The following is a 23001-nucleotide window of genomic DNA, read 5'->3' on the forward strand; positions in this document are numbered from 1 at the left end:
GTGTTATAAATATTTCTGTAGTCTTTAAAACTTCATATTTGTGTTATAAATATTTCTGTAGTCTTAACAACATCATATTCACGTTATAAATATTTCTGTAGTCTTTACAACCTCATATTTGTGTTATAAATATTTCTGTAGTCTTTAAAACCTCATATTTGTGTTATAAATATTTCTGTAGTCTTAACAACATCATATTTACGTTATAAATATTTCTGTAGTCTTTACAACCTCATATTTGTGTTATAAATATTTCTGTAGTCTTTACAACCTCATATTTGTGTTATAAATATTTCTGTAGTCTATAAAACCTCATATTTGTGTTATAAATATTTCTGTAGTCTATAAAACCTCATATTTGTGTTATAAATATTTCTGTAGTCTTTAAAACCTCATATTTGTGTTATAAATATTTCTGTAGTCTATAAAACCTCAAATTTGTGTTATAAATATTTCTGTAGTCTATAAAACCTCATATTTGTGTTATAAATATTTCTCTAGTCTTTAAAACCTCATATTTGTGTTATAAATATTTCTGTAGTCTATAAAACCTCATATTTGTGTTATAAATATTTCTGTAGTCTTTAAAACCTCATATTTGTGTTATAAATATGTCTGTAGTCTTTACAACCTCATATTTGTGTTATAAATATTTATTTAGTCTTTACAACCTCATATTTGTGTTATAAATGTGTCTTTAGTCTTCACAACTTCATATTTGTGTTATAAATGTGTCTTTAGTCTTTACAACCTCATATTTGTGTTATAAATATTTCTGTAGTCTTAACAACATCATATTCATGTTATAAATATTTCTGTAGTCTATAAAACCTCATATTTGTGTTATAAATATTTCTGTAGTCTTTACAACCTCATATTTGTGTTATAAATATTTCTGTAGTCTTTAAAACCTCATATTTGTGTTATAAATATTTCTGTAGTCTTAACAACATCATATTCACGTTATAAATATTTCTGTAGTCTATAAAACCTCATATTTGTGTTATAAATATTTCTGTAGTCTTTACAACCTCATATTTGTGTTATAAATATTTCTGTAGTCTTTAAAACCTCATATTTGTGTTATAAATATTTCTGTAGTCTATAAAACCTCATATTTGTGTTATAAATATTTCTGTAGTCTATAAAACCTCATATTTGTGTTATAAATATTTCTGTAGTCTTTACAACCTCATATTTGTGTTATAAATATTTCTGTAGTCTCAACAACATCATATTCATGTTATAAATATTTCTGTAGTCTATAAAATCTCATATTTGTGTTATAAATATTTCTGTAGTCTATAAAACCTCATATTTGTGTTATAAATATTTCTGTAGTCTTTACAACCTCATATTTGTGTTATAAATATTTCTGTAGTCTATAAAACCTCATATTTGTGTTATAAATATGTCTGTAGTCTTTACAACCTCATATTTGTGTTATAAACATTTATTTAGTCTTTACAACCTCATATTTGTGTTATAAATGTGTCTTTAGTCTTCACAACTTCATATTTGTGTTATAAATGTGTCTTTAGTCTTTACAACCTCATATTTGTGTTATAAATATTTCTGTAGTCTTAACAACATCATATTCACATTGTAAATATTTCTGTAGTCTATAAAACCTCATATTTGTGTTATAAATATTTCTGTAGTCTTTACAACCTCATATTTGTGTTATAAATATTTCTGTAGTCTTTAAAACCTCATATTTGTGTTATAAATATTTCTGTTGTCTTAACAACATCATATTCACGTTATAAATATTTCTGTAGTCTATAAAACCTCATATTTGTGTTATAAATATTTCTGTAGTCTTTACAACCTCATATTTGTGTTATAAATATTTCTGTAGTCTTTAAAACCTCATATTTGTGTTATAAATATTTCTGTAGTCTATAAAACCTCATATTTGTGTTATAAATATTTCTGTAGTCTATAAAACCTCATATTTGTGTTATAAATATTTCTGTAGTCTTTACAACCTCATATTTGTGTTATAAATATTTCTGTAGTCTTAACAACATCATATTCATGTTATAAATATTTCTGTAGTCTATAAAACCTCATATTTGTGTTATAAATATTTCTGTAGTCTATAAAACCTCATATTTGTGTTATAAATATTTCTGTAGTCTATAAAACCTCATATTTGTGTTATAAATATTTCTGTAGTCTATAAAACCTCATATTTGTGTTATAAATATTTCTGTAGTCTATAAAACCTCATATTTGTGTTATAAATATTTCTGTAGTCTATAAAACCTCATATTTGTGTTATAAATATTTCTGTAGTCTATAAAACCTCATATTTGTGTTATAAATATTTCTGTAGTCTATAAAACCTCATATTTGTGTTATAAATATTTCTGTAGTCTTTACAACCTCATATTTGTGTTATAAATATTTCTGTAGTCTATAAAACCTCATATTTGTGTTATAAATATTTCTGTAGTCTATAAAACCTCATATTTGTGTTATAAATATTTCTGTAGTCTTTACAACCTCATATTTGTGTTATAAATATTTCTGTAGTCTTTAAAACCTCATATTTGTGTTATAAATATTTCTGTAGTCTATAAAACCTCATATTTGTGTTATAAATATTTCTGTAGTCTATAAAACCTCATATTTGTGTTATAAATATTTCTGTAGTCTTTACAACCTCATATTTGTGTTATAAATATTTATTTAGTCTTTACAACCTCATATTTGTGTTATAATTTTTGTCTCTAGTCTTCACAACCTCATATTCATGTTATAAATGTGTCTTTAGTCTTCACAACCTCATATTCATGTTATAAATGTGTCTTTAGTCTTCACAACCTCATATTTGTGTTATAAATGTGTCTTTAGTCTTTACGACCTCATATTCATGTTATAAATGTGTCTTTAGTCTTCACAACCTCATATTTGTGTTATAAATGTTTCTATACTCTTTCAGTTGTGTACATTTAATTCTAAGTTTTGGTCTTGTTGTTGTTAAGCGTATTTACACATTTCATTGTGCTCTAACCACTACAGGTATTAAAACCTAATTTTTAACATTGTAAACCTATAGACTTACTGCCAAGCCTGTGAATATTTAACTTTAGGACTGATCATATAATGAAGCTGATATGTGTAGTCTAACCAGATGGTTCTTCCTGTATTCACAGGTCAAAGACCATATCATTGAATTTGTAAACTCCCATTTCAAATGTTCTTGAAGTACTGGATGTTTGTCAGTAAGCTTTGTATCACCTTGTAAATTGTAATTAACATCTTTATAGTATATATTGTTTAATTTCTTAAGTTATAAGTAAATATTAAAAACAATCCTAAACATAAATTTCTTTGTGTGTCACAAGGTTTGTTGAATGTTATTTTGGTTCAGATTAGATGTTTGTAATGTCAAAATACAAGATCTATAGTTTCTTACAAATTAGATACTCAAATTGCTGTTGTGGACAATTTCCCATCTTTTCTATTGTCTGAGATAATATATTTATTGAATCAACCAAGGTGGACCTTCCTGGCTCTTCCAATTTTGGAAATTCTCAGAATAACCCTTATTGGGTTTCTCAGCTTGTGTAAAGTATTTACATGGGAACTTATTTCTTTACATGCTAGATTCATTATGCTGAGAAATATATTTCTGTAGATCCACATACGGCTCTGATAAATTATAGTGTAATTCTGTGGTATCAGTATAGTAATTTATGATTATTAGGTTATTTCAAATGTATATATAAAACCTAAAAAAAATTATTTTTTTTTACATTCTTCACATGCAAAATTTGAATAGGCTTAGGAACCTTTGACAAGCAGCAAACAAGTACAAAGATTGTAACTAAAAAAGAGATATAATTGTTTGCTTTACTTCTTTATTTACTGTTATATGTTTTAAGAAAAATAATTTTAATAACTTATTGATAAATATCTATAATCTAAATGCAAATAAAATGTGTTATAACTGAAGTGTGAACGTATTTCACAAAATATTACTAAAATGCAGCCAAGACAGGTCACTTTAAGTAAAGACCAGTTTTACATTCTTGAGTACAGTGATGTGAGTGCACGTGTGTTACGTCATTGTAATGATAGTCAGCAGTGGCTCAAAAATCAATACAATAAAAATAATAAACACATAAATGTATAAAGTTATGAGATTTAAGTTATTTAGTGTAAACATGTGTTTTCATGTTATAATTAAGTTATGGTAATTCTAATATGAGAAAATCATAATTTATATAAAATATTTCTTAATTTTTTATGGTGGTTATGAGGTCAGTCAAATCAACCCTCACAGAGTTACACTAAGGAAAATAACAGATAAATTATAAACTTTTTCTGAAATGGAGATTATAAAGATTATTCATGTGAAATTTGACAATTTCCTAATGCATAAAAGTATTTTTAATCTTAAAATAAAAATTACTTTGCATATTGCATAGTTAGCATTCCAAACACGAAAGAAATCTGATATTTGTGTGTAAAAATTCATGTAATATATATTAATAATCTGTAAAATTTCATGAAGATATACTTACTGAATCAAAACCATAACAACCACAAAATGGTTATAAAGTCAGTCCCTTGGACTGACTCAGGAGTGAGAGACTTTTAACAAACACTACACTTTTCTTAATGTTTTCTTTTTCAGCTTCTTTCAAAATTGCACATAATTTCCTGTTTGTGAGGAGATGATTTTTTATTTAATAATTTTTAATATGGTCTTTAGACTTATTATTTGAAATTCTTTTCTTCCAATTTCAAGTCCTAGGATATTTTTTATTTAAAGCTTATATGCTAGTTTCAAGATTGTATTTTGTTTTTCTTTCAAAAATCTGTTTTTGTGAATGTGTGTTTGTATAGAGGTAATTAGAGGTACTTGATGTTTGAAGAGTGTTGTTGTGGTAAATTAGAAAGGAAAACTGGTTGAAAATATAACAGTAGATATTACCTAAAGTCTCAAACCTGTTTGTTATGTAAAACAACTTTCACTCATTAGGCTGTGAAACATCTTCTCAAAGTGAGTGGAAGTGACAGCAGTCAGGCCATTCAGATAGCTATTCAAGCCGTTGGAGCAGCAAATGATGAACAAGTGACTCGTCAGGTTATTGAGTACCTTATGGGAGAGACAGACGGAGTTCCTAAAGTAACGTTTGTTTTAATTACATAGTCTTACCTTGTTAATATGTGTAGAAATGATATGCATTCATGCACTACAAACTGGAAACAAAATACAACTTGTCTTTGAAGCTAGTTTTTGTGACTTCAACTTAGATAAAACTTAATTTTTTTATATAAAAATCTTATAAAAACTTGTTCGAAGTAAAAGCTGTAAAATAGGGCTTAACAATTTATAAAAACCAATACAAAAATAATACTTTAATTCATGCTTAAGTAAAAGTAAGAAAATATTTTTTTTATTTTCACTGAAATAAGTTTTCTTTGGTCAAAACACACAATAGAGAAGAAATAAGAACATGAATACATTGTTCCAAACCAGCATTTCAAACCAGCATCTAAACAACAACAATAGTTTAAACAAGTTTAAACAAGCTAGTGTTTCCATATTATTTATTAACAACAATAGTTTAAACAACAAGCTAGTGTTTCCATATTATTTATTAACAACAATAGTTTAAACAACAAGCTAGTGTTTCCATATTATTTATTAACAACAATAGTTTAAACAACAAGCTAGTGTTTCCATATTATTTATTAACAACAATAGTTTAAACAACAAGCTAGTGTTTCCATATTATTTATTAACAACAATAGTTTAAACAACAAGCTAGTGTTTCCATATTATTTATTAACAACAATAGTTTAAACAACAAGCTAGTGTTTCCATATTATTTATTAACAACAATAGTTTAAACAACAAGCTAGTGTTTCCATATTATTTATTAACAACAATAGTTTAAACAACAAGCTAGTGTTTCCATATTATTTATTAACAACAATAGTTTAAACATCAAGCTAGTGTTTCCATATTATTTATTAACAACAATAGTTTAAACAACAAGCTAGTGTTTTCATATTATTTATTAACAACAATAGTTTAAACAACAAGCTAGTGTTTCCATATTATTTATTAACAACAATAGTTTAAACAACAAGCTAGTGTTTCCATATTATTTATTAACAACAATAGTTTAAACAACAAGCTAGTGTTTCCATATTATTTATTAACAACAATAGTTTAAACAACAAGCTAGTGTTTCCATATTATTTATTAGCAACAATAGTTTAAACAACAAGCTAGTGTTTCCATATTATTTATTAACAACAATAGTTTAAACAACAAGCTAGTGTTTCCATATTATTTATTAACAACAATAGTTTAAACAACAAGCTAGTGTTTCCATATTATTTATTAACAACAATAGTTTAAACAACAAGCTAGTGTTTCCATATTATTTATTAACAACAATAGTTTAAACAACAAGCTAGTGTTTCCATATTATTTATTAACAACAATAGTTTAAACAACAAGCTAGTGTTTCCATATTATTTATTAACAACAATAGTTTAAACAACAAGCTAGTGTTTCCATATTATTTATTAACAACAATAGTTTAAACAACAAGCTAGTGTTTCCATATTATTTATTAACAACAATAGTTTAAACAACAAGCTAGTGTTTCCATATTATTTATTAACAACAATAGTTTAAACAACAAGCTAGTGTTTCCATATTATTTATTAACAACAATAGTTTAAACAACAAGCTAGTTATATATATTATTATTACAACAATAGTTTAAACAACAAGCTAGTGTTTCCATATTATTTATTAACAACAATAGTTTAAACAACAAGCTAGTGTTTCCATATTATTTATTAACAACAATAGTTTAAACAACAAGCTAGTGTTTCCATATTATTTATTAACAACAATAGTTTAAACAACAAGCTAGTGTTTCCATATTATTTATTAACAACAATAGTTTAAACAACAAGCTACTGTTTCCATATTATTTATTAACAACAATAGTTTAAACAACAAGCTAGTGTTTCCATATTATTTATTAACAACAATAGTTTAAACAACAAGCTAGTGTTTCCATATTATTTATTAACAACAATAGTTTAAACAACAAGCTAGTGTTTCCATATTATTTATTAACAACAATAGTTTAAACAACAAGCTAGTGTTTCCATATTATTTATTAACAACAATAGTTTAAACAACAAGCTAGTGTTTCCATATTATTTATTAACAACAATAGTTTAAACAACAAGCTAGTGTTTCCATATTATTTATTAACAACAATAGTTTAAACAACAAGCTAGTGTTTCCATATTATTTATTAACAACAATAGTTTAAACAACAAGCTAGTGTTTCCATATTATTTATTAACAACAATAGTTTAAACAACAAGCTAGTGTTTCCATATTATTTATTAACAACAATAGTTTAAACAACAAGCTAGTGTTTCCATATTATTTATTAACAACAATAGTTTAAACAACAAGCTAGTGTGTCCATATTATTTATTAACAACAATAGTTTAAACAACAAGCTAGTGTTTCCATACTATTTATTAACAACAATAGTTTAAACAACAAGCTACTGTTTCCATACTATTTATTAACAACAATAGTTTAAACAACAAGCTAGTGTTTCCATATTATTTATTAACAACAATAGTTTAAACAACAAGCTAGTGTTTCCATATTATTTATTAACAACAATAGTTTAAACTTCAAGCTAGTGTTTCCATATTATTTATTAACAACAATAGTTTAAACTTCAAGCTAGTGTTTCCATATTATTTATTAACAACAATAGTGTAAACTTCAAGCTAGTGTTTCCATATTATTTATTAACAACAATAGTTTAAACAACAAGCTAGTGTTTCCATATTATTTATTAACAACAATAGTTTAAACTTCAAGCTAGTGTTTCCATATTATTTATTTATTATTACTTTTCTTTACAGTATTTATTTATTTTTATGTGTACTTTAATGATGTGGCTTTAATTATCAACTTAATGTATGTATATAAAACTAACCTAATGTTCCTAAGCTGAATGAACTTGAAGAGATGCTGTTGGGATTTTGTTTTTAATCTAACATCAAGTATATATTGAATTGGATGTCCTGATCGTCATGTGAATGTTCTAAGTTATGTTAAATTGTCTTGAATGTATTTATGTAGATAATCCACAACTGAATAAAAAGACTACACTAGTACTCTAGTCTTTATAAGTACAAAAGTATATATTGAATTGGATGTCCTGATAGTCATGTGAATGTTCTAAGTTATGTTAAATTGTCTTGAATGTATTTATGTACATAATTCACAACTGAATAAAAAGACTACACTAGTACTCTAGTCTTTATAAGTACAAAAGTATATATTGAATTGGGTGTCCTGATTGTCATGTGAATGTCCTAAGCTATGTTAAGTTGTTTTGAATGTATTTTTGTACATAATTCACAACTGAATAAAAAGATTACACAAATTAGTTTTTGATGAGATGTTAAATTAAAATATTTTAGGACTTTAAGTACCTATTCAGACTCTACATGGCTCTTCGACAGTTCAAGGAAGCTGCAAAAACTGCCACTGTCATTGCTAGAGAAGAACAGAATGCTGGTGAGTTAAGACTCTTGTGGTTTGTTAAATAGGATATATTTGATGTTAGTGTTTTTATATATAAATAACTCTTGATTTAAGAGTTGTCAATTATAACAGATAGTAAAGGAGTTTTTGAAACATCTCTAAATAAAACAGGCAGTTATACCCCTCCGTGTGGATTTCTGTATGTGATGAGGTGGCTTCCTATGGAAAGTTATATTCTTTCAGTTTACTTCCTCTGAGATTTAAACATCCACCCACATGTTTGCCATGCGTAGTTGCCCATGAAGGGGAGGAGAGAATCCTAGTAGTTGAGGGGTCCAACCCTATCACACCACTTTGGCCTTGGATTCCTATACACAGGAAACTTTGGGGTGGCCCCCAGGGGCCAATTGGCTGGTCCACTTGGGCTAGGGTCAAACAAGTATCAGTGTTGGATGTTCTCAATGGGTATTGTGGACATTGCATCTGATGTCGGTGTTTGGGTATAGTGCTCACCAAACTCTGGCGTTACTACAGTGTCCTTGTTTGGCATTGTAGTGCATCCCCTCACAGGGCTCCATGATTGGTGTGGTCAGTGGGCACAGAAAAATTCTTTCTTTATTATAGATCCCCCAAATAAAAACTTAAATAAAATAGTGAGAAACTGTCCAGAGGTAAATGACCACATCTTGAAGATTCTGAGCAGCAATCTTCAACATCTGTAACACCTGTACCTCATTTTTGTATACTACATTCTCTTTCAAACAAACCGTTAGGACAGAATGTCTCCCTTTTTTATTCAGAAGGGACTAGAAGGACTTACTGGCTCTCCAAAGTCAGTAAAGATGCTTCACTCTGGTGACATATTGGTGGAAACATCCACATCTCAACATAATGAATTACTCTTGCATTCAAAGGCGATTGGGGATATACTATTGAGGTTATGCCTCATGCTACTTTGAATTCATCATGAGGAGTTATTGTTGAAAGGAATTTGAAGAACATTCCTGATTCAGAGATTCTCCCTGGTTTCTCCACCCAAGGAGTTTTTGCAGTGAGGTGTATCTCCACCCACAAAGATGGAATTGTGATACCGACCAATGTTCTCATTCTGACATTTACATCACCATGTCCACCTGCCACCATCAAGACAGATTATCTTCATTGTGAGGTACAACCATACATTCCAAACCCTTTCAGATGTTTCCAGTGTTAGCGTTTCGGTCACTCAAAGACATCATGTTGTGGTTCCTTGACATGTGCTCATTTCAGTTGCAAGGACCATGATGCCTATGAGTGTGAAATTGACTCTCATTACGGCAGTTGCAATGGCTCTCACCCATCCTACTTTCGTTCTTGCCCTAAATGTTTGGAAGTAAAAGAGGTCCAGTGTTTGAAAACAATTCATAACATTACTTATCCTGAGACTCAAAAGTTGCTGTCCACCACTTCATCTCGGATGTATGCTGCTGCACTTCATTCCACTACTACAGTGGAAGTGCAGACAGATATCTCTGTGCCTCCAAAAGAATCTTTCTCATAACAAATGAACAGTCTTTTAACCTCCATGAATGAACTTCAACACCCTTCTCTGTCGCTTACATACATTCCAACAAACCCAAAGATCCACTTCCTTTGGTTCCAGGTACAGGTATTTCCTCAGACACATTTTCTTCTCCCACCCCAAGATGCAAAACAATCATTCATTCACGTCCTCAGTCACTGGAATCTCCTTTCAACAACAAAGACCTGCCCAATCAACACAGGGTAGGATCCATGGAGGTCAGTAGACCTCCCTCAAATAAGGACAGTAAGGAAAAAAGACGTGGTTGTAAACAGAAGGGTTCTCCACCCATTTCGCCTACATGTAAATAAAAATGGCCACCTTGATACAATGGAACTGTTGAGGTTTACGTTCTAATCTGGATGTCATCAAAACACTGATTGCTTCCCACTATCCTGTTTGTCTTTCCTTACAGGAAACATTTCTGAAACCTGCCAATACAGTCACCTTTTAGCAGTTTTCTTTATACAGAAATGACAGGCTGTGTGATGAACAAGTGCATGGAGGGGTGGCACTGTTGGTTGATCAGCATGTACCCACCCTTTCTTTGCAACTCAACACACCCTTGGAGGCCATAGCCATCTGTCTTTCCTTGGGTCATACCATCACTGTTTGTTCTCTCTACCTATTGTCTGGAGAGACCTATGATCAATCAGACTTTGATGTTCTCATTGAACAGTTGCTGTCTCCATTTTTAATCCTGGGGGACTTTAATGGACATCATCCTCTCTGGGGAAGTGCTGATATTGATGGGTGGGATTGCTCCGTAGAGCATATGCTCTCTGATCACAACCTTTCTCTTTTCAACACTGGTTCTTCTACTTATTTTCATGCATCTAGTCAGTCCTTTACTGCTATTGATTATTTACTTCATTATTCTCACACTTTTCATAGAGAGCTGACAATAATCCATGAGGCAGTGATCATTTTCCTATACTTTTGAGAGAGACTGGCCATGGTCAGTGCCACCTGACCCGTGTGACCTGTGGAAGCTGGATCAAGCAAACTAGCCCTCTTTCACTGCTCTTGCAGAACTTGATCCTGCCATCATCTGTAAGCCATCAATAGATGACTGTGTGGCAGCAGCAACTGATTGTGTTATACAGGCAGCTGCTCAGTGTATTCCTAAAACCTGGACACATTTTTTCATGATATCCTCATCCGTGGTGGAATCCTGCCTGTCACATGGCACGAAAGACTCAAAAATGAGCCTGGGGTACCTTTTATAGGTATCCTACACTCTCGCACCACATCATTTTCCAGCATGCCTGCACATGCTTAGTGGGTAATACGTCAAAGCCAGAAGGACTCTTGGATTAAGTTCACAACAAACATATCTTCTACCACCAATTCCAAAGTCATGTAGGACAAGATTCAAAAGGTCAGTGGGCAATATAATTCTGTGCCCCTCTCAATCTTGCACTCTGATGGCCAAGAATTAGCTGATACACAGAGCATCTCCAATACTCTAGGTGAAAGCTTTTGCCAGGTATCTAGCACTTCTGCTTCATCCTCCATCTTTTCAGCCATCAAAACTTGGGCAGAGCAATTACTACTTTCTTTTCGAGCTGATAGTCTCTGTGACTATAATTGTCCTCTTACACTGGTGGAACTCAAACTGGCCTTTCATCAGTCTGGCAATACATTGGTCAGACCTAGTAATGTACACTATGAAATTCTGTGTCATCTATCTCCTTCTTCTTTTACTATTCTTCTGATTGTTTTTAACTGGATCTGGCAGGAGAATGTTTTTCCTGATGCCTGGCACCAGGCTATTGTCCAACCTTTCTCCTAGTCTGGGAAGGATCCCAAGATTCCTTCAAACTACCATCCAATTGCTTTGACGAGCTGTCTGTAACCCCATAGAGAGGATGGTTAATGCTCGTCTTATTTGATTCCTCAAATGAAACAACCTCCTCTTGCCCATTCATTGTAGGTTCTGCTACTGCACTCCGCCATGAACCACCTGATTCAACTGGAAACATCCATCAGAGAAGCCTTTCTAAAACGACAACATTTTGTATCACTATTCTTTGACATTGAGGAGGCTTATGATACAACATGGAGGTATGGCATTTTGCGAGACCTCCATTTATATGGGTTACGTGGGTATTTGCCCATTTTTATAAAAAATTTTTAATGGACAGGCAATTCCAAGTTTGTGTGGGTTCGACACTTTCCCATTCTTTTTTATAGGAACTTGGAGTACCTCATGGCTGTGTTTTTAGTGTCACTCTTTTCAATATAAAGATTAATGCCATCACTAAACAACTCCCTCTTACTGTTGCAATTGGGCTCTATGTCGACGACTTTCACATCTCATGTCAGTTGTCAAACATGAGGTATATTGAGAGGGAACTACAGGCTGCCCTCAATTGTTTACTAAAATAGACCACAGCAAATGGCTTTACCTTCTCTCTCTAAAACCATTTGTTTGCACTTTTGCCTCCAACAGGGTATTCATCCCGATTCTGAACTCCGTGTTGGTAAAGTTGTGCTACCCATTTTCCCTAAGAGAAAGTTCTTGGGGCTTATCTTTGACCATAAGCTGACCTTTATACCACACATCAAGCAGCTACAGGTCAAATGTACAAGAGCACTGAACATCCTCTGTGTCATCTCCTCCACCACTTGGGGAACAGATCAATGTTCTATGCTAAAAGATACATTGTTCTCTCATTCGATCTTATTGGATCACTGGTCTATGGCTCTGCCAGGACCTCGTCCTTAAAGATGCAGGACCCCATTCATCATCAAGGACCTTTGCTCTGCACTGTGGCTTTCTGCACCTCCCCAGTTCAGAGCTTATACATAGAGTTTCATGAACCTTCTTTGCACCTCTGTCGTTTGCAACTGTCTTTACTATATGTTTCAAAACTTCATTCCTTACCAAAGCATCCCACAAGGGGTTGTGTTTTTCTTCCTCGGTGGGCTACGCTTTTTCAGAACAGAAGATCTGCCATTACTTCTTTTGACCTTGGTATCCAGGCACAGTTGGATGAATTGGGTCTCTCCTTGGATAACATTGCTGTATCTACTGGTCAGCCTATCCCACCATGGCTTATTACAGTCCCCAAATGTGACCTATCTTTAAGTCACCTGAGAAAAGCAGACACTCCTGATTGGAAATACTGTCTGCTATTTGCTGAACGTCTTCTGAACCATCTATATAAAGAGAAATGGAGGCGCTCTGCTATGGTTTGTTGTGGTGTGATGGTTGTGTGCAGAATCCCCTCTTCAGTTTCTGTATTCACTGCTGAACTGTATGCCATTTCTCTTTCCTGGATCACATAGAAGCTAAGCAGTACTCCAACTGCACTATTTATACTGACTTACTTACTTCTATACTGGCCCTAGAATTGCTTCACATAGCTTCACACCCTGTTTTCGCCGATATTCAAAACCGACTGGCCCATTTTTCTTTAACACTTACTTTTATCCAGTTTTCTGAATACCAGGCTATGTTGATATTCACAGGAACGAGCTCATTGACACTGCAGCTAAATCTGTCTTCCTCTGGCACCATCACCACTGTGCCTGCTCCATACATGAACTCTGGCACTATCACCACTGCCAGTAATGTTACGTAACTCGTCACCAGGACTGGAAAGGTCAACTTCAGGTGACTGACGGTGGTTTTTGTACTTACTTGTTAGTCTTCCTGACGAGTTATAATAATTACAGTTACGTTACAGAAAGTCCTTTATGACTTGTATTTCTGTAGTTTTTATCTTACCACTGAAGACTAGATCTGATTTAATGTTATTTATGTTTTTATTTCAAATATTCAACTTTGTTTTGTTTTACCTTAATTTACTTTTAAGAATTTTACTTTAATTTTAACTTTTTACTGAATGTTGGCACAAATAGTCTAGTTACTTTGTGACATAAAACCCCTAACCAAACAACCAACCTAGAGACAGTTTAACAGTTTTTGAAACAACTATAAATAAAACAGACAGTATAACAGGTTTTGATATGTCTCTAAATAAAACAGACAGTATAACAGTTTTTGATATGTCTTTAAGTAAAACAGACAGTATAACAGTTTTTGATGTCTCTAAATAAAATAGACAGTATAACAGTTTTTGATATGTCTCTAAATAAAACAGACAGTATAACAGTTTTTGATATGTTTTTAAATAAAATAGACAGTATAACAGTTTTTGATATGTCTCTAAATAAAACAGACAGTATAACAGGTTTTGATATGTCTCTAAATAAAATAGACAGTATAACAGTTTTTGATATGTCTCTAAATAAAACAGACAGTATAACAGTTTTTGATATGTCTCTAAATATAACAGACAGTATAACAGTTTTTGATATGTCTCTAAATAAAACAGACAGTATAACGATTTTTGATATGTCTCTAAATAAAACAGACAGTATTACAGTTTTTGATAAGTCTTTAAATAAAACAGACAGTATAACAGTTTTTGATATGTCTCTAAATAAAGCAAACAGTTTAACGGTTTTTAATATGTCTCTAAATAAAACAGACAGTATTACAGTTTTTGATAAGTCTTTAAATAAAACAGACAGTATAACAGTTTTTGATATGTCTCTAAATAAAACAGACAGTATAACGGGTTTTGATATGTCTCTAAATAAAACAGACAGTATAACGGGTTTTGATATGTCTAAGTAAAACAGACAGTATAACGGTTTTTGATATGTCTCTAAATATAACAGACAGTATAACGGTTTTTGATATGTCTCTAAATAAAACAGACAGTATTACAGTTTTTGATAAGTCTTTAAATAAAACAGACAGTATAACAGTTTTTGATATGTCTCTAAATAAAACAGACAGTATAACGGGTTTTGATATGTCTAAATAAAACAGACAGTATAACGGTTTTTGATATGTCTCTAAATATAACAGACACTATAACGGTTTTTGATATGTCTCTAAATAAAACACACATCATAACAGTTTTTAAAACATTTGTAAATAAAACAAATATGTTTTTGAAGCACCTTTAAATAAAAGTAATATATTCATTTGAACTAATTTATATTTAGTTAAAGGGACAGTGATGATTGTTTTAAGTTTTATGCCACTGCATTCTCTTATTTACATGTATGTTTTATGTATAATGTTCATGTAATAATGATATTTAAACATGCTAGTAATCCTCTCCACCTGTACATTAGGAACAGTTACTCTAATGTAAATAAACCTTATGTTTGTAATTAAGTGTTAAAGGATGTACTGTTTAACAGGGTACAATTAATTTTGAGATGTTAATTCATAGCTAACACATTTGCACTTACACCTGATTTTGTAAAATTAAGATGTTGATAGTATATATCTTATGATACATACACTCATTTGTGGTTGAACCAACATTTATACTGGGACATCAGCAAGGTGTTTGTATAACTCTTTTCATCAGTGTATAATATCTTGTAGGGAACTACAGAAATGCCCATGATGTGTTGTTCAGCATGTACCAAGAGCTAAAGAGACAGAAGATAAAGATTCCGACAGAAATGTACACTAATCTCACCATCTTACACAGCTACATTTTGGTGAAGGTACAAGTTATTACTAACCACCTTACTAACAGTGCCTTCAGTTGTTAATTTGTTTAGAATTCATATCCTATATACACTGTGTTAAATTTTTGAAATAATTGCAAGTCCTTGAAATATTGGTCTCTTTAACATATTAAGCAAGCTCATATGAATAGATTCTGACTTAGTCAAACATGTTTATCACTTGTGTTAATTAGTTTATGGTAATGAACATCAGTATATTTAGTACTAATCCTTCAAAATATCGATCATTTTAAACATAATGGAATGCATTATTCTTAAGTAGCTTATCTTCAGTTGTTGTTGACCATGAAGTCAAATACAAAAAACATCACTCATGAGCCCAACCCTAAAACAGTTTAATTTTAGTGTAATTTTAAAAACATGCTCACAGTATCCATGTACATGTTTTGTTCTTCTGTAAAATACTAATTATTTTTACTAAACTAATTACAAAGTGTTAAATAATAGGCTTATGTTTGCTGTAGCTTAGTGTGGAATGTTTAGATCTGAAAGTAAATAACCAGAATCTCTTAGATACACGTCAAACGTGGGGATCACATGAAAGGTGCGAGAATGCTGATACGAGTGGCCAACAACATCAGCAAGTTCCCTTCTCGTAAGTTAAAACCATCCAGTAGACATAAAACATGTATGATGTGTTTTCATGTAATGTTGTCAGAGAAAAGCTGTTCTTACAAACAAATATTGTGAAGACTTTTAGTTATTCGGTTTGTTTGATGGTTCAATAGAATTTCTTATTAGAATAGAGTTTAAAATACAAACCTATAATTGAAAAACTTTGTTTGAACTGTGCTGAATAATGATTTATATAAACTATAGATAAATAAGATCCTTCTATAATATATGAAATATTTAAATTAAATATTAAATATTTAATTGATTGCCAGAAGAGTGTGGATTAGTTATGTTGTTGAACTGTTGTCTGGTATGAATGAATCAGTCAAGTTGTGTTGTTGAACTGTTATCTGGTACGAATGAATCAGTAAAGTTGTGTTGTTGAACTGTTATCTAGTATGAATGAATCAGTAAAGTTGTGTTGTTGAACTGTTATCTAGTATGAATGAATCAGTAGTGTTGTTGAACTGTTATCTGGTATGAATGAATCAGTAAAGTTGTGTTGTTGAACTGCTATCTGGTACGAATGAATCAGTAAAGTTGTGTTGTTGAACTGCTATCTGGTACGAATGAATCAGTAAAGTTGTGTTGTTGAACTGCTATCTGGTACGAATGAATCAGTAAAGTTGTGTTGTTGAACTGCTATCTGGTATGAATGAATCAGTAAAGTTGTGTTGTTGAACTGCTATCTGGTACGAATGAATCAGTAAAGTTGTGTTGTTGAACTGCTATCTGGTACGAATGAATCAGTAAAGTTGTGTTGTTGAACTGTTATCTGGTACGAATGAATCAGTAAAGTTGTGTTGTTGAACTGTTATCTGGTACGAATGAATCAGTAAAGTTGTGTTGTTGAACTGCTATCTGGTATGAATGAATCAGTAAAGTTGTGTTGTTGAACTGTTATCTAGTATGAATGAATCAGTAGTGTTGTTGAACTGTTATCTGGTACGAATGAATCAGTAAAGTTGTGTTGTTGAACTGTTATCTGGTACGAATGAATCAGTAGTAAAGTTGTGTTGAACTGTTATCTGGTACGAATGAATCAGTAAAGTTGTGTTGTTGAACTGTTATCTGGTACGAATGAATCAGTAAAGTAGTGTTGTTGAACTGCTATCTGGTACGAATGAATCAGTAAAGTTGTGTTGTTGAACTGCTATCTGGTACGAATGAATCAGTAAAGTTGTGTTGTTGAACTGTTATCTGGTACGAATGAATCAGTAGTAAAGTTGTGTTGAACTGTTATCTGGTACGAATGAATCAGTAAAGTTGTGTTGTTGAACTGTTATCTGGTACGAATGAATCAGTAAAGTTGTGTTGTTGAACTGCTATCTGGTACGAATGAATCAGTAAAGTTGTGTTGAACTGTTATCTGGTATGAATGAATCAGTAAAGTTGTGTTGTGCCATATATTTAACTATAATTTATTGTGGATGTTGCTCATGTATTAACATTGGCTGTCATAGTGTTCTATATATTTTACTATAATTTATTGTAGATGTTGTTCCAATATTAACATCAACGGTCATAGAATGCCATCGAGCAGGGTTGAAAAAATCTTCATTTGGTTTTGCTGCTATGCTTATGAGGCCAGAGTACAGAAATGAAATAGACCAGAAATACAAGAAGAAAATTGAAGCTATTGTAAGGTATGTTTACATAGTTTGTGTTTCAGTATAGAAATAGTTGAACATCTCTTTCTCTGAGTTGAAGCTATTGTAAGGTATGTTTACATAGTTTGTGTTTCAGTATAGAAATAGTTGAACATCTCTGTCTCTGAGTTGAAGCTATTGTAAGGTATGTTTACATAGTTTGTGTTTCAGTATAGAAATAGTTGAACATCTCTGTCTCTGAGTTGAAGCTATTGTAAGGTATGCCTACATAGTTTGTGTTTCAGTATAGAAATAGTTGAACATCTCTTTCTCTGAGTTGATCATTTTTCATGATTTGTTTACATACCAGAACTCTGAATTCAGGGAATGTTATCTTTTAGTAAACATTGTTAGTCTGTTCTACATGAAAAATCAAAATTTCTAATAAAGAATTTATCATAAAATTTTGTGTTAATTTTCAAAATGATTTCTTTACATTAAAAATAAAAATACTTTATTTTAGATGGTACTTATTTTGTTTGCTTACCCTGTAGAACCTTCTAGGTTACTTTTAGAAGTTTCAAATCATATATTTTTTCTTCTCTAACCCTAACTGTATCTGTTTCATCAATACACAGTGAAATGGAATTTTGAAAATTATAAGATACAATGGGCATGTTTTCATTTTCTGTCAGTATTCAATTTTTGTCACATTTTGAGCTATTGACTGTTTATCTTAACATATATAATTTATTTTTAATTGTATAATGTAGTGTTCATTTAACTGTGTTATACAACATGCCACGTGGGAACACATTAGTAAATGTCACTAGACCCCCTTGCTGTGTTTCTATACATGATCGTTACCTAAGCTTTATCATATCTTCCTATCCCAGTGTTGAAATGGTATGGCTGCAGACTTTTTATGCTAGAAACTGGGTTTTGATGACCATGGTTAGGTATAGAATGTTGTAATGCTAGAAACTGGGTTTTGATGCCCATGGTTAGGTATAGAATGTTGTAATGCTAGAAACTGGGTTTTGATGACCATGGTTAGATATAGAATGTTGTAATGCTAGAAACTAGGTTTTGATGACCATGGTTAGGTATAGAATGTTGTAATGCTAGAAACTAGGTTTTGATGACCATGGTTAGGTATAGAATGTTGTAATGCTAGAAACTAGGATTTGATGACCATGGTTAGGTATAGAATGTTGTAATGCTAGAAACTAGGTTTTGATGACCATGGTTAGGTATAGAATGTTGTAATGCTAGAAACCAGGTTTTGATGACCATGGTTAGGTATAGAATGTTGTAATGCTAGAAACTAGGATTTGATGACCATGGTTAGGTATAGAATGTTGTAATGCTAGAAACTAGGTTTTGATGACCATGGTTAGGTATAGAATGTTGTAATGCTAGAAACTAGGTTTTGATGACCATGGTTAGGTATAGAATGTTGTAATGCTAGAAACTGGGTTTTGATGACCATGGTTAGGTATAGAATGTTTTAATGCAAGAAACTAGGTTTTGATGCCCATGGTTAGGTATAGAATGTTGTAATACTAGAAACTAGGTTTTGATGCCCATGGTTAGGTATAGAATGGATAGCCCATTGTGTAACTTATGTCCACCCCACCCACAAAACCAGTAAACATTTAAAATATAAATAATGCATATTTAAGTAAAATGGAATGTACAAAATCAAACTGTCATTCTAATTAAGCTCTAAATGAGTTTAAAAGATTTTAATGTTCTGAGCGTCATCTGTTCTTATCACTGTATACAATCAAACCGCTAAACTATTGTTCACCACATAAGTGGTGAAGAAGCTATAAAAACTAAACATAAGGAGAATTTGAAACGTAGACACATCATGTGACATGGAGAAGTTAAGATTGAAATACTGCTTGATATTTCCTTCTAAAATAAAAGACTTCTATAATAATTGTAATTACAAACTACACCCTGAGGCGACATTTTATTGTCATAAGTTCTTTGATTAAATTCTGAATTTAGCTCTCAAATGTTATAAAATATTGTAAGATGTGTATTCCTGTATTTAAAGGGCGAAGGTATGTGACACATTTAAATTATTTGTATAATTCTGAGGTATTATTTGTACATTTTAATATAGTATGATAAATGTTCACACACTTTTAATTTATTTTCATAAAAATACATTGAGAAAAACACATAGAATCCTCTTTACATTGAGAAAAACACATAGAATCCTGTTAAGTGGTTAATTAACATCTTTTTGTTTCCAGTAATTATATTTTGTTGAACAATCATCAGTTTTGTAAAAAGAAATAACAAGTGATGGGTGTACCTCTTAAGTTAAGCAGTTAGATAACTGGACAATATTTTGTGTGTACTTCCTGAAATAGTTCAAAGAAGGGTTCTAACTGAATACACAGGACAGAAGTGAGTATCTGGACATGATTGTTGGTTAAGAAACAAGTATGATTAAGATATTTTCTGAATTTTAGAAAACCCCAAAAAATAGAAGAAGAAGAACCTAACAGTCCGTGTCCATATTGTGGATCAGAAATACCAGAAACAGAGCTTACCTGTCCAGACTGTCGTAACAACATTCCTTTCTGTGTGATTACAGTAAGTTTGTCTTTGTTATACTTCACAAAAACCAGAACCAGACCTTACCTGTCCAGACTGTCGTAACAACATTCCTTTCTGTGTGATTACAGTAAGTTTGTCTTTGTTATACTTCACAAAAACCAGAACCAGACCTTACTTGTCCAGACTGTCGTAACAACATTCCTTTCTGTGTGATTACAGTAAGTTTGTCTTTGTTATACTTCACAAAAACCAGAACCACACCTTACTTGTCCAGGCTGTCATAACAACATTCCTTTCTGTGTACCTATTTGCCCTTATTATCTACCAGAAATACAAGAACCACACCTTACTTGTCTAGGCTGTCATAACAACATTCTTTTCTGTGTACCTATTTCCCCTTATTATCTACCAGAAATACAAGAACCACACCTTACTTGTCCAGGCTATCATAACAACATTCTTTTCTGTTTACCTATTTGCCCTTATTATCTACCAGAAATACAAGAACCACACCTTACTTGTTCAGGCTGTCATAACAACATTCTTTTCTGTGTACCTATTTCCCCTTATTATCTACCAGAAATACAAGAACCACACCTTACTTGTCCAGGCTATCATAACAACATTCTTTTCTGTGTACCTATTTGCCCTTATTATCCACCAGAAATACAAGAACCACACCTTACTTGTCCAGGCTGTCATAACAACATTCCTTTCTGTGTACCTATTTGCCCTTATTATCTACCAGAAATACAAGAACCACACTTTACTTGTCCAGGCTGTCGAAACAACATTCCTTTCTGTGTACCTATTTCCCCTTATTATCTACCAGAAATACAAGAACCACACCTTACTTGTCCAGGCTATCATAACAACATTCTTTTCTGTGTACCTATTTGCCCTTATTATCTTCCAGAAATACAAGAACCACACCTTACTTGTCCAGGCTGTCATAACAACATTCCTTTCTGTGTACCTATTTGCCCTTATTATCTACCAGAAATACAAGAACCACACCTTACTTGTCCAGACTGTCGTAACAACATTCCTTTCTGTTTACCTATTTCCCCTTATTATCTACCAGAAATACAAGAACCACACCTTACTTGTCCAGGCTATCATAACAACATTCTTTTCTGTGTACCTATTTGCCCTTATTATCTACCAGAAATACAAGAACCACACCTTACTTGTTTAGGCTGTCATAACAACATTCCTTTCTGTGTACCTATTTGCCCTTATTATCTACCAGAAATACAAGAACCACACTTTACTTGTCCAGGCTGTCGAAACAACATTCCTTTCTGTGTACCTATTTCCCCTTATTATCTTCCAGAAATACAAGAACCACACCTTACTTGTCCAGGCTGTCATAACAACATTCCTTTCTGTGTACCTATTTGCCCTTATTATCTACCAGAAATACAAGAACCACACCTTACTTGTCCAGACTGTCGTAACAACATTCCTTTCTGTTTACCTATTTGCCCTTATTATCTACCAGAAATACAAGAACCACACTTTACTTGTCCAGGCTGTCGAAACAACATTTCTTTCTGTGTACCTATTTCCCCTTATTATCTACCAGAAATACAAGAACCACACCTTACTTGTCCAGGCTGTCATAACAAGATTCCTTTCTGTGTACCTATTTGCCCTTATTATCTACCAGAAATACAAGAACCACACTTTACTTGTCCAGACTGTCGTAACAACATTCCTTTCTGTGTGATTACAGTAAGTTTGTCTTTGTTATACTTCACAAAAACCAGAAACAGAGCTTACCTGTCCAGACTGTCGTAACAACATTCTTTTCTGTGTACCTATTTCCCCTTATTATCTACCAGAAATACAAGAACCACACCTTACTTGTCCAGGCTATCATAACAACATTCTTTTCTGTGTACCTATTTGCCCTTATTATCTTCCAGAAATACAAGAACCACACCTTACTTGTCCAGGCTGTCATAACAACATTCCTTTCTGTGTACCTATTTGCCCTTATTATCTACCAGAAATACAAGAACCACACTTTACTTGTCCAGACTGTCGTAACAACATTTCTTTCTGTGTACCTATTTCCCCTTATTATCTACCAGAAATACAAGAACCACACCTTACTTGTCCAGGCTATCATAATAACATTCTTTTCTGTGTACCTATTTGCCCTTATTATCTACCAGAAATACAAGAACCACACCTTACTTGTCCAGGCTGTCATAACAAGATTCCTTTCTGTTTACCTATTTGCCCTTATTATCTACCAGAAATACAAGAACCACACTTTACTTGTCCAGACTGTCGTAACAACATTCCTTTCTGTGTGATTACAGTAAGTTTGTCTTTGTTATACTTCACAAAAACCAGAAACAGAGCTTACCTGTCCAGACTGTCGTAACAACATTCTTTTCTGTGTACCTATTTCCCCTTATTATCTACCAGAAATACAAGAACCACACCTTACTTGTCCAGGCTATCATAACAACATTCTTTTCTGTGTACCTATTTGCCCTTAT

General features: G+C 32.1%; 1 protein-coding gene across 2 annotated transcripts in view; it reads left to right on the forward strand.

The window, feature by feature from the left end:
• Positions 1-23001, forward strand: part of LOC143251850 (WD repeat-containing protein 19-like) — a 122385-nt gene that overhangs the window by 93584 nt on the left and 5800 nt on the right. For both annotated transcript variants that reach the window (XM_076503125.1, XM_076503126.1), the window contains 6 exons: positions 5000-5146; positions 8509-8605; positions 15553-15677; positions 16215-16296; positions 17812-17962; positions 20398-20521. In XM_076503125.1, the coding sequence (XP_076359240.1) occupies positions 5000-5146; positions 8509-8605; positions 15553-15677; positions 16215-16296; positions 17812-17962; positions 20398-20521 (726 nt within the window). The remainder of the gene's footprint in view (positions 1-4999; positions 5147-8508; positions 8606-15552; positions 15678-16214; positions 16297-17811; positions 17963-20397; positions 20522-23001) is intronic.

Source organism: Tachypleus tridentatus, chromosome 6, assembly GCF_004210375.1.
Source record: "Tachypleus tridentatus isolate NWPU-2018 chromosome 6, ASM421037v1, whole genome shotgun sequence".
Lineage (NCBI taxonomy): Eukaryota > Metazoa > Arthropoda > Merostomata > Xiphosura > Limulidae > Tachypleus > Tachypleus tridentatus.